Source organism: Dipodomys ordii, unplaced genomic scaffold (assembly GCF_000151885.1).
Source record: "Dipodomys ordii isolate 6190 unplaced genomic scaffold, Dord_2.0 Scaffold12, whole genome shotgun sequence".
Classification (NCBI taxonomy): domain Eukaryota; kingdom Metazoa; phylum Chordata; class Mammalia; order Rodentia; family Heteromyidae; genus Dipodomys; species Dipodomys ordii.
Window position 1 is genome coordinate 5,015,878 of NW_012267228.1, and position 13,468 is coordinate 5,029,345.

General features: G+C 41.6%; 1 protein-coding gene across 2 annotated transcripts in view; it reads right to left on the reverse strand.

Annotated features, from left to right (window-relative positions):
* The window catches only part of Grm7 (glutamate receptor, metabotropic 7), a 595,106-nt gene that overhangs the window by 192,163 nt on the left and 389,475 nt on the right, over window positions 1-13,468 (reverse strand). For both annotated transcript variants that reach the window (XM_013010417.1, XM_013010416.1), the window contains exons 6-7: window positions 13,179-13,379; window positions 7,633-7,772 (exon numbers count right to left, since the gene is read on the reverse strand). In XM_013010417.1, the coding sequence (XP_012865871.1) occupies window positions 7,633-7,772; window positions 13,179-13,379 (341 nt within the window). The remainder of the gene's footprint in view (window positions 1-7,632; window positions 7,773-13,178; window positions 13,380-13,468) is intronic.

A 13,468-nucleotide genomic window follows, 5' to 3' on the forward strand; every position in this document is an offset into this window, starting at 1 on the left:
TCTAGTAGTGTTCATTTTTGGAAACCAATTTCCTCAGACTAGAATAAAAAGTAAAGTATATAACTCAGAACAAATTAGTGGAAATAAGTTGGCATATGCCGTAAGTCTAGTTTAGTTTAGGTGGATAAAAGGGAATGAATTAGGTATTATGTTGAAGAGAGTGGACTTAGGCAGGAATCAGGCAGGAGGGAGAGGTGGAGTTTATGGTAAGTAGATTTAGACACCTGCCTGCTTACTACTGCTACCACTACCACCACCACCACCACCACCACTACCACTACCACCACCAACCCTGGTTGCCTGGTGTTAATGGGATATTATTGCTACATCTGACCTTTCAAAGAGAGGTTAAAAAATACATGTAATTTACCAATTTTAAAAAATAATAGCAAGCCACCGATTGTCCAAGCATTCCTGTTATTGTCAGATGAGGGTCTTTCCTCTTCATTTGGCTGACAAATAAGTAGGAGATGCTGTTAGTGATCTGTAAATTTCGTTTGTAAAGTTCAGACCCGAGATGGTGACAAATGGAAGTGACTCTTGTATATCTCGTGTCAGGTCAAATGCTGTCTTTCTGGAGAGTCCTTCTTTGCTCATGTCCAGTGAGTTAATAACTGGAGAGAGAGTCATGATTACTGAATCTATCTGACTTTGAATCCCTTTTTGCTTTGGCTTTTCCTGTAAGGTAGCATGAAGAATATAGAAAGGAAGGTAGCAGATGCAACTGGCTTTAATCATTTGATTATGAGTTCACTTCAACAAAAGCCCAAGTACCTAGCAACTCTTCCATTTGATCCCTGAAGAGCAGTAATTCTACTCCATGCTCTCAAATAACCACTGATATGTTTCTAAAAATACAAAAAGCACTTGGGACCAAACTAAATCCAATTATTTTATCCCCCCTTTTTTCTCCTTGTCTCCCGACCTGCTTTATCATTCAAAGGCCCTAACAGCCTATCTTTGCAATTGGAAGAATCTAAGAGATGACCTAAAATACAGAAGAAGCTTTGTGATAAATCAAGTTCTTAAATAGATTAACTGAGTTACATATAGCACCGAATGGGACCAAATTCTGGATATGTCTTCTCATCCATCCTTCCAACAGATCTTGAGATACCACAGTAAAAAGGACACATTTCCTGCCACTATATTATCTGTGTAATCCAACTGTTGATGTGCTCATCCACCAAACATTTGATCAACTCTTTCTGCTGTAGGTTAAGCAATATACTAAGGGCTGAGGTATAATGAAAAACAATCCTTGCTAGGCGCCAGTGGCTCATGCCTGTCACCTTAGCTACTCACGGAGGCTGAGATCTGAGGATCCCAGTTCAAAGCCAGCCTAAGCAAGAAAGTCCCTGAGACTCATCTCCAACAAACCAAACCAGAAGTGGTGCTGTGGTTCAAGTGGTAGAACGCTACCCTTGGGCTGAAGAACTGAGGGACAGCACCCAGGCCCAGAGTTCAAGCCCACAACCAACAAAAAAATAAGAAAAAGGAAAACAATCCCAGAAGCACTATAATGGACCTTTTAAATGGTTTTCTACATGCAATGAAGTAAAGACATGCTGCTGTAACATTTTATATATACATATATATGTGTGTATGTATACACACACATATATGCTACTGTTCCTGGTATGGTGTATATCTTTCATGTAAACAGTAACTATAGGAAGCAATTCTAGCTTACAGCTAGAAAGGACAGACTCAGAGCCATTCAATCAGCTCATCTTCAAAGATTGCTGACCTAATGATTCAAAACAAAGCTATAAATTATATGCAAAAGAGCTGTTGATTATGATAGGCAACAAGGTGACTTCATAAAGGAACTTTCAGACTGAAGCTGAAGAAGTATGGGATTTTGACAATTTAGTAATCTTTCCTTCTTCCCACTAATGCTTTGAGGAAAGCTACTTCTCCATAGCTCATCTACTCCATTGGAAATGAGGGTGTGATTAGACTTCAAAAACATTTTTTCTGTTGCAATTATGATACAATAGACTGATTAGTAGTTTTATAGGCAAGTACATGTAAGTGTTGATTGGGGCATATATAATTTTACTGCTGATTTGGGAAATGAACTATTGTTATGTCTTTAAATGTCTGTGACAGTCAAAATTCCAATCAGCATGGAAGATTCAATATTTAACAAAATGACAACTTTTGAAATTAATATTTAATCACCTGAGTTTAGTGAAATGTAAAAAAAAAAATGTCTGCCTAGTAAAGGGAGTTTTAGTTTACTTTTCCATCATGAGTACACTACAAAGCCTTTTGTTTTACATTTTTGATGTGTGTGGATGAGATTTTAAGTGGAAAGTATCTTGCATAAATTGTCTTAATTTACTGATAACTAAACCATCCATGAAATATTAGAAATGGTTTTCAGTAAAGGATTTACTAGGGGGCAAACAATCTCAGGTAGAGTAGTTTTCCTTTCCAAGATCTGACCTCTTTTCCTTGTAACAACCACAGTACCCTCAGGACAACTCCCTTAAGCTTTCAAGAATAGAATCACTTCTTAAGAGTGTGACGTCCTGGATTGGCCAGCAGACACCCAATGGCTCGTCCTCATTGGATAAGCTTATCTGAGTTTTTCTCCCATCACTGTGGCCCCACTGATTGGCTTACATTAAATTGGTTGCCACCCTGAGACTTGAAGAGCATTCAGGATAAAGCTCAGAGCTAAACAGGAAAGCAGGATACTCCATTCCCAGAAGAAGGAAGAGTAGCTGATGATTCAAATAATGTCAATCATTAAAGAGACAGCAGGGGAGCTGGGTCATTGGTTCATAACTATAACCTGAACAACTGGGAGGTCTTAGAACAGGAGAATCATGGTTTGAGACTAGACTGGGCAGAAGTGTTTTCAAAATCCCTTCACAACACATAGCTGGGTGCAGTGTCATGTAGCAGTTATCCCAAGCTCTGTGGGAGGCTGGATCAGGAGGATAGCCCTGGAAGAGAAAGTCAACCAGACTCCATTTCCGTGGAGCTGAGCTGGGCATGCGCAGCATGGAGTCAAGCGTGTTGCGTGGATAGTAAGCAAGACCCTGGCCTAAAAAATTAACCAGTGCAAACAGGTTTGGAGGCATGGCTCAGCAGTATAGCACCCACCTAACAAGCACAAGTACCCGAGTTTAAAAGAAGGGCCCTTTTGGTGCTTCTTGCTCCATAAAACAAAGACTAAGACATGGATTCTACTTCCAAAGAGCTTTTCATTTCTTTTATAGGGCAGGAAGCAGAGAGAGACAGAGAGAGATAGGTAGGTAGATAGAGAGAGAGAGAAAGACAGACAGAGACAGAGAGAGATAGAGAGAGACAGACAGACAGAGAGACAGCGTGGACAAGCACCACTCATTTATGGCAGATCATGGTGCTAGTCTTGCTCTGGAGTACGAGATGGAATCTTGTGAACTTCATTGTTGCCTGAGCTGGTCTCTCAAATTGAGATCCCTAGGTCTCTACATCTCTCTTAGCTAGGATTACTGGCTTGATCCATGATTTCCTGCTATGAAATCTCTTGACAGTACAATAGAAATCTAGGAAATTAAAACAGGGTTCTATCTTTAAGGGCTCCAACTGGGAGAGGAAAAATTATATATATACATATATATATATAGTTTTATATGTTACATATGATATATATGTATATTTGCTAATTCTATCTTCTGCAGAATTTCTTCTTTAAGCAGAAATTATCTTGATACCAGGACAGGCAGTCACTTCTCAGGCCACAGATGTGCCAATGCTGGCAGTAAGGGCATAGGAGACACTCTAGCTGATGGCACCTTACGTAGCACCCACACCCCAGAGCATCCCATGCAGAAAAGGCAGAAGAACGGTGTGATGTACCACACTGGGATTCTGAGAAGCTAAAACTTTCTGGCTCAGAAACTCATTTGCAATTACTGGCCTCAGAGAGAGCACTCCTGCAACTTTCATTTGCTAGAGAAGATGGAACTGGGAATTGGAAAAGTACCCCTGAGTCTTGGTAAATATGGGGAAGTATATCTGTTACTCGAAATGCTTTGTTGTGTTCCACTGATGAGAAGAAAAACCAACCTACAAAGTGGTATTTGTCTAAACTCCACTCTCACAAATACATATTTTTTAATAAACAGAATCACAGAGTTATATCCAAAGGCACAACGTGGGTAGACTGACTGCAACTGCAACTTCAGGAAGGAGATTTGGGGTCACAGCTCTGAGTCCACGTGGGGTGGGGGTGGGGAAGGGAGGCATCCTGTGGGAACCACTCCTACCTTCTCTTAGCTCATCCCCATCCAACAAGACCCACATTCAAGGAAAAATGTCCACAGGGGACCTCCTCTCAAAACGACTTTTCACCACTCTAGTTGAAGTTACCCAACTGACCACCCCCTTAAAGCTGTCTCTATTCACACCTGTCCTCCATTTTCCTGTCCACATTCAATACCAAGCATACACCTCTGGCTTCCCCCTGAGATTCAGGCAGGCAGTCTGTCCCTCCCTGCCTACTACACAGCACTCAGCTGAGCAGAATGGAACTGCTTAGCTCTACATCCAGCCCATGCCTCTCCCCTAGCTTCTGGAGACCCATAGCATCTGGGTTAACCCAACTCTCTAGGCAAAAGAAACCCACTATTGTGGATAGGTTACACTGGAAGCGACGCTATCATAGTCTATAAAGTTTCCATGGCCTCAGGTTATCTGCCTTTCTGTTTTTCTTCCCATTTATTGGCTAAAAAGTTAGTTGTTGTTGTTGTTTAACTGCAGGTCAAAACTCTTGCCTGAGTTTCTGGTTTAAATCCATTTCCTTTGGCACTCCTATATTTAAGAAATCCCACAACTGTAAAAAGCCCAATTAAGTATTGTCTTGGCACGCTCCTGGTCCCAGCAGCCTTTCTCACCCGGGGCTGTCAGCACCTGCACAGTCCCTCAGGTGTGTACTTCCACCTCTGGTGCAGTCTCCTCTCTGCAATCACCTCATGGTTCATGGAGTGTCATCAGCATCACCCTGAGGGGACTCAGAAAAGCCAACTGCCAAGTCTGCTTTAGCCCAGACCTCCCAAATCAAATTCCAAGTACGGGGCTTCATTGTCTAGGTGTCAGAAGCTTCCAGATGATTCAAAGGCACCTTGAAATTGGTGAATTATTTCACAGTTTTATCTTATTTTGGTTAGCCTGACAACTACAGTAGATTATTGATTGGTCTTTCAATTCCTGCTCCTACCCCCTTCCAAATCTTTATCTTTCCAGCATTTCATGCTGGGTGCCAGTGGCTCACACCTGTAAGTTTAGCTACTCCTGAGGCTAAGATCTGAGGATTGCAGTTCAAAGCAAGTCTGGACAGAGGAGTTCCATAAGATTCTTATGTCCAATGAAACACCAAAAAAACTAGAAGTGGAGCTGTGGTTCAAGCCTTGAACAAAAGAAGCTCAGGGACTGCATCAAGGCCCTGAATTCAAGCCTCAGGATGGAATATACATACAAAAAAAAGGATAAAAGTAATTTTCATTCCTAAATTTGATGCAGTCAAACCTGTAATTATTATTTAGAAATCAAAGTGTTTACCATGGCAGAAAGGGCGAGGGAGAGGGAGGGAAGGAAGGAATTTGACCAGGGTGCATTGTGTACAAGTATGGAGATATCAAGATTAAAACCTTTCATATACTAATAACCCTGTATATATGCTAATAAAATGTAAAAATAGCCCCCCCCAAACCTTAACAATAAGAAATCCTTAAATGGCCAGTTGAATTCAATATCCAAAAGGAATAAAATATCAACTACACAAAGAAAAATAGAATCAGTTTTAAGGACAGATCATAAAATGATCTGAGATGCTCAGATGACCACAGATTGTATCAGAGGCTGTCAAGTGACAGGTGGGAATCCTGCATACATTCAAAACTCACCCATACCAGAAATGATGCCTGTGCCAACGCTTGCGATACAGGACACTAACACGTCCACTTAATTTCATCTCCTTGGGTTTATAATAATATCTATGACTTTAGACATGCCATATACCTTGACCTGGTGCCTCTAATCTTGGTTAACCCATCTGGATAACACACAGGGGCCCATTTGTGGTTAGCCAATCAGCTAAGCTCTTCCTACTGTCTCTCCCTGCTTCCCTCCCTCTCTCCCTTCTTTCCCTCCCCTCCTCCCTCTCTCCCTCCCTTCCTCCCTTCCTTCTTTCATTCTCTTCTTCCTTTCTGTTTTCCTTCCTTCGTTCCTTCCTTTCTTCTTTCTTTTCTCTCCCTCCCTCCATTCTTTCCTTCTCTTCCTTCCTCCTTTCTTTCCTTGCTTCCTTTTTTTTCCCTTTCCATACTTCCTTCCTTCCTTCCTTTTCTGCATTCTGTCTTTAAGTTTTTGAGGGTCTCTATTATTGGAACCCAGGCTTGGTTCAAATGTGCAATTCTCCTTCCTTGGCCCCCAGAGGACTGGGATTATAGGCATCTCTAATACCATACATGTCTTCATTCTGCTTTTGATCATTCCAGCTAAGATTTGCCTTTTGGGTTTTATGTTTGCTTGGCTTTTATTTTCTTTTTGCACACAGTGGAGCTGTGCCTTGGATATAGGATACGTTCAGGTGGTCCTTTTCTCTTGGTCCCTTAGTGTTCATGTTAGCCATAGATGGCACTTAGTGTCCGGCTCCAGCCATTCTGGGTTACCTGTTATAATCCTTTGCACTCAGTTTTGGTGTCAGTTCAGTTGGGATGACTGAACTCAGGAGAGGAAGGGCTGACCAAGCCAGGCAGGGGCACTGTATAAAGGCAATGAGCATAGTTTACCTGAGGTAGCTTACCACTACTTGTGTCCATCATCTCCTTTTTGTAGACACTGTGAACCAAACCCCCCTCCTTACTCTGACATATGGGTTGGTTCTGTTTTTCACTGCCAAGAAACCTTACTCTCAACAATTCCCTAAAGTACAGACTCATGAAGGCTAATCATATAATTTCCAACTTTGGTAAAGACATGAAAAAAACCCCACAACCTTTTCTGAGATAGGGACTATCATGGACAACTTATATATCAAAAAGTGCCTAGAGATTAAGCCACTGCACCTGCATAGAAGTTTCTGGATGAGAGTAACATGTGAGCAAGTAAACAAACTCTCTTCCTACTGTACACAAGCCTTATGCAATCCATTCAAGACCCTACAGGATAAGAAGACTTGAATAAGGGTGTTAATACTCATTTCTCCATTTAACTATGTTTGAGTGGGACATGAGCTGGGGTAATGGTTATAGAAGGCCCAATTTGGCACCTAGGAGGCTAATGTTTGCTATGAAATGAACTGACTAAGAATAGGAAAAGAAAACAAATGTCATCATGAAAGGAAAGAAAGGGGAAGGGAAGAGAGGCAGGAAGGGGAAAGGAAAGGAGAAAGAAAACTCTAAGAAACAATCATGTAAGAGTAGAAGCAGATAACCTGCTGTCCATGGAGAGGAATCTCAGATTTAATGGGACAACACCCATGACAACACCTGTAACGCACACACTCAGTGCTCAGTTCCTGTCGTCGCCATCATCACTGCTACCTGCTCGCTCGCGTGTGTGTCCCCATGAGCACGAATGAGAATCACAGCTCTCATGCAGCAGGCAGGAAAGAAGAGAAACGGGCAGACTCACGTTCAGCTGTAACTCGTCCGTCCACTGCCCGATCAGACGATAGCCAGGGTTGGTGGTGTTGGTTGTCTGGTACTGAAAGATGTCATAGCGCCCAGGCGCGTCTCCATTCTTGTTAAACATCACCGGGGTGCCAGCACTTCCTGCAGGTGACCAGGAAGGAGAGATGTCATTGTGGAGCCAGAGTTCCTCCATCTCCTAGGCTAGGGATGAGTCGGGAGAGCTGGGAAGGGACAGGGTGGAGACTTTTCACCAAGGAAGAAAGGAATTATTTTGGTTTCAGCGTTTCCCAGCTTTCAGTCCATGGTAGGGTGTCATTGTGTTTGTGGGGCTGGGGTGAGGTAGAATATTGTGGTGGAAGGGTGAGACAGAGGGAGACCATTTACCCCACAGTGGCCAGGAAGGCAAAAAAGATAGAATTCCTGCACTAGTGGGTTGTTGTTGTTGTTGTTTCTCTTCTGTTCCTAGTGGAACCCCAGCTTTTGGGTGGTGTGCCACCCTCAGAGATGACGCCAGAGGAATGCCACAGATCAGCACAGCTGAGAAGCACATGTGCTTCTCAACACTATCAGAGGACAGCCAAGGTGAACCCGATTAATCAGAGACAACCTCATTGTTTCCACGATTCCCTCCACATGGTCTCTATCATTTGTGGGCAGGTCACCAGTAAGAGCTGCCAGTACTAATGATATAAAACAGAAAGGTAACCTGTCTTCTCCTTTAAAAAGTTCGATTTCTTGATATTCCTTAGCATTTTATTCTGGAAATGTCCCCTTCAGGGGAACAAAAACTATACACAATTTTCTTTTTGGAGACAACATTAAATTTTCACAGTTCTGCTGATGAGAATGGCAATAATGATGATGAGGGTGGTTTTATTATTTTAGTTTCTGCCCAACTATAAACTGTGGCAACTAAAGAACCATTTTTCAAAACTATGAAATTATTTTTAAAGGGTATGTAATTAAAAATAACCAAGCAAATAAGCAAAAAAAAAATAAAAAAGGTTTATCTAGATGTGTATTTCTCTGATGATTGTGTTTAGAAGTCTTTTGGGCTGATTATTTCTACATTGCTTTATAGGGTAATCAGTGTAAAATGCTTATCAGTGTCAGAAAGATGCTCAATAAACACTTTTATTTCTTAATCCTTCTTGTAATGTCCATCTTAAAGTGTAACCAATTATTTTGATACAATTAAGCATCAAAGTTAATTTTAAAGATAACTACATTTACAGAGTACATATATATACACACAAATATATGTATATATATAAAATACATACATAAATGTGTTGATTAGAAGAAAGAACAATTACCAAATCATACACAAAGACCAGAAGCCATCTGTTTGCCTTAGTCTGAGCAACAGTGACAAAGGAATCACAGAATAGTCTGGGAAGTGCAGGTGAATGGGAGGTGGAAGGAGCCACAGGTGCATCTACTTTCACAGGTGACAAAGCATACAGAGGTCCACGTGTCCCAGTCACTCAAGCACTGAGACAACAATAATGCTTAGCCATGGGTTTGGAATCTTCTAGAATGGGTATAAATACCAGGTTACCAGCTAACTTAGCAAGTTGCTCAGCCTCATTCTATGACCTCATCACTACCTTTCTGAGAGGGCTGGAGTTACGATTGTTTGGAATGGAGTGTATGATAGGTACAGTTCTGCACTTCTTGCTTTGTGAATGTTTAATTAGATTGTAATGACTCTTACATTTGATCTGAACAAAAGGGCTATGATAAAAGGTTGTTGTTTGTTAATTTGTTAATGTTTACCCAGGCAGTGTACAAGCCTTCAGTCATCTGATCTCACGTCTTGGTCAGTCCGCCAATCTCGTATCTAGTACAGATTTGCCCATTGGTAGAAAGACTGTGTTTTTCAACACGGAGACCACAGCTCATGTTGGGAGTGGGAGTTAATCACCTGGGAATGCTATGTTGGGTCTATGGCTAGACCTGCATGTGGCCAAAGTCACCGTTTCATTTTCTCCATGTTAATGAGAGACTACATCCCCATGGACCCGGAAAGCACCCACCCCATCACCACAGAGGTCTTAAGCCCTCTGTGTGGGTGAATCAATACATACCTTCTCAGTGCATGGAGAAAACAAACAGCAACAAAAGCGACATTGATAGCAACAGAAAGCTTCCAGGACTGGCTTTCTGCTGTTAGCAAACTTTCTGAGTCTACGAAAGGAAATGTGGACTCTGCAGGTCATTAGCAAGAAACAGGAATCCTGATCGTGAGCAGGGGGGACATTAATATTCAGTGACTTTTCTTCTACACGTTGCATACTGGAATTCGTGTTGTGCTTTGCTATAAATTCTATGGCTTCTATTCATTAAGTAATGATTCAAACTTTTCATAATCTTTGAGAGAAGAGGAAAAAGTATTCTTGGAGGCCTGGGGCTCCAAAAGATCTCTCTCACCCGCACAAGCTAAATATTCATCAGAATAGACCCATCACACAATCTCTCTCCTTTCTTACAGGCTTTGGGAGAGAAATGATTCTTGTCATGCCCTTTCCATTCTCATTAAAGTTTATGATAAAAAATATGAAAGATGTAGAGCTGAATACTTTATTTAAGTGATGAGTTCTCATAGCTTATTGTGTGGCTTTGACCTCAATGGATTCTGTATTGCAACTAGCTTATTATTTCCAGGTTTTTGTTTCCTCCCCTACAACTCCCTTTTTAAGAGCATCCCAGCAATTCTTGAAAAAGAGAAAGGAAGCCTTGTGTTCGATAAATTCTATGTCCAAAATTTTTTTTTAAAAAAGATCAAGGTCAAAAATTGTAAAAAAAAAAGTATAGAAACAGGAGAGGATTTCCCCAAGAGACTTACAAAAGGTATTATTAGGACCAGAATGTAGACGTATTAAGATAGAAAAGATGGGGACACTTGGTTATTTGGTAGCCAGAGCAGGGGATGGGCAGCACGTAAGTCTGCAATCTCTCCCAGATGGGAAGATGGGAATGAAAGAGCTTTCCTTCTAAACATAAAAGGGTTGGGACGTAGATTGCTCTGATGACAGAAGTTGGCAGCTTGTCTGACATAGCATGCACAGCATCTAGACTTGCAGCATTCATACATGCTCAACAAGCCTCCTAAATCTCAGTACTGTAACAAGAAGGATGGGCTGCTCACAGTTTGGTCAGGGCAGCAGAGGAGAGAGTTTCTCTGGTGCTACCACATGAGCCCCATCAGCCTGGAGGACACATGGCTGAGAGTTGCTTGGGGTTTTCAGGAAGATTCTTGGCTGGGGCCTGGGCCCTCTGCCTTTTTTGCTTTAGAAACTACATGGCATCACTTCCAAAGGAGTCCTAGGTTCACATAGACTTAGAAGGAGGGAGCCTGGAAGGCACCTCTCTAAGATGGAAAGCTGACATTCTCTCTTGCAGAGGGAACTGGGAGCTGCTCTGTCCTCGCAACAAAAGCCTCCCCTCCGTTTCTTTTCTGGAAATCAGTAGATCTAGGTATGGGAACACTTTTACATAAAACACATTCCATTGTACTTATTTTAGATCTTAGCCAAGACACTGAATCTGATCAAGTTACATTTGGAAGTGTTGCCATCTGGCCAGACGAGCTAAAAGAGAGATAAGTAGAGCCAATTTAGGCTAGAGATTTTTCGCATTCATTTGAGATGCAGGAAAAGGTGGCCTGCGACTGATGGAGAGTAAATGGGCCATTTCCCCACTCCATTCATAAGAGGTAGTTAAATACTTGGTGACGTTGTGGTAATGCTTTTAGGACTTTCTATTATCATTTCTTAAATTGATGCTTCAAGTCAATGTGAAGGTCAGAGTTATTAAATTGTATTCTACTGATGTGGAGAAAGCGCCTAGAGCTAAATGGAATTTCTTACTAATGTAACTGAGGACTACAATCAAGCTTATTGAGACAAAGAAAAAAAAAGAATCAGAAATCATCCTAAAATATGTGAAAGGAGGACTAACTTCTTACAGTGAACAGGAGAGAGGCCTGAGTTACACATCTGTCTCTGACATTTATAAGTAGTGAGGCCTAGGGCAAATTTTATTTCTATTTCCTCTTCTTTCTATAAAAATGAGGAAACAGAATGACTTTTGCAGGTCTTTTATTATGCTCTAAGCTTTATCCACTTATGGAATCCTCTGACTAAACGGGGAAAACATTCTTGTTTGTGTAAAATTTGAGTCCTACCATTGATGAGTGCTGAAACACCCCAGGAACCAAAGGTCTCCCCACTAAAGAAAAAGAGTCCTCAGAGAAAGCCGATATGGACTACCAAGCAGGATGTCCAAGAGAGAATGGCTGACTGGGCCTGTGTGCCTCACAGAAGTTCTGATCTAACTAAGCACGGCCCTCAGTAATGAGGAGAAGAGTCTTCCTCCCTGTTACTTAAAGATGAATGTTTAGGATGAAGAACCAGGGGAAGGAGGGTGGAGAAAAGAAGAGGGAACAGCCAGGGATGGGAGATGAAAATGACAGAAGTACTTGTGTATATATATATATATATATATATATATATATATATATATATATATATATATATATATATATATATATATATATTACACACACACACACACACACACACACACACCAACATAATCAAACTCAGTAAAACCTATTGCAAAGGAGGGGGAAGGAGAGGGTATTAAGAAAGAGGAAAATGGAGTGAAGTCGATCAGAGAACAGTACATGCACTTATATACAAATATCACAAAGGAACGCCTTTGTGCAATTAAATTTGTGGTAATAAAAAGTGATGCAAATTGAAGAAGCCAGACTCATAAGAAATAGATTAACAGGAAAGGATCTTCTTGTCTTCTTACCTTCTACCTAAGCTGTATGGCTCAGGACAAGGTGTTTGTTCATTTCTCTGTGGCTTAGTTTCCCTAGCTCTAGAAATGGGAGAAAATCATAATGTGAAGGTCACCATGATGTTCTAAAGATTCAGTAAGCCACCAGATGAAGGTATTGGCATATAGTGATCATGTCATATATGTGTATATACCAGCCCTGTGCCTACGCTAAAGCTCAGAACCTCTGTCTCCTTATTCATGGACAAGACAGTCTACTGAGACTATGTGAGTTAAGATCTCACTGAACAACCAAGGGTGGCTTTGAATTCAGTACACAGACATGGCTGGCCTTAAGCCTGCCTTTTACCAGGTCTCAGCCTCTCAATGGCTAGAATGACAGGTGTACTTTGCTCACTCCTAGCAATGAGACAACCCCTGAACCACCAGCGGTCTATAATCACGGTGTGCAAGAAGAAATCAGGAGAGAATTGTCAGGATCATTCTTACAAATACATTCTCAAATACATAAGGATGGTCACACATCCCTGGAGGATGGAACACAACCACCAGAATGACAAAGTGTACATAACTTAGTGAAAATTTGGGCTTAAAAGAAGTGGATGCCTATTTGCTTCGAGAAAAACTGGCTTGACGTATTAACAGCTTTTCTAAGACCAAGAAGAAATGGACTCCAAATAGTCTGGCTTAACACTATCAGTTTGTCCACAGAGCACAGGACGTTGGGAGACTCACCATTGAAGTTCACGTTGCGGATATACTTCAACAGCTTCTTACCCCCGGCGTGCTCCATCTCTGGGCACAAGCCCCGATAATCAGCACAGAGGTCCTTGTTCATGTGGTGAAGGGCGTGGGCCATGGCATACACGGCGTCGATCACGAACTGCACTTTCCCCTCCTGCTCATAGTTGGAATCTTTGCCAATTCTCTCCTGCCCTGCACAGGAAAAACCAGAAACACACACACATACACACATAGACAGATTGGTGTTTGAGGAGAAGGCCTGAATCCCCACCTCCTTTCAA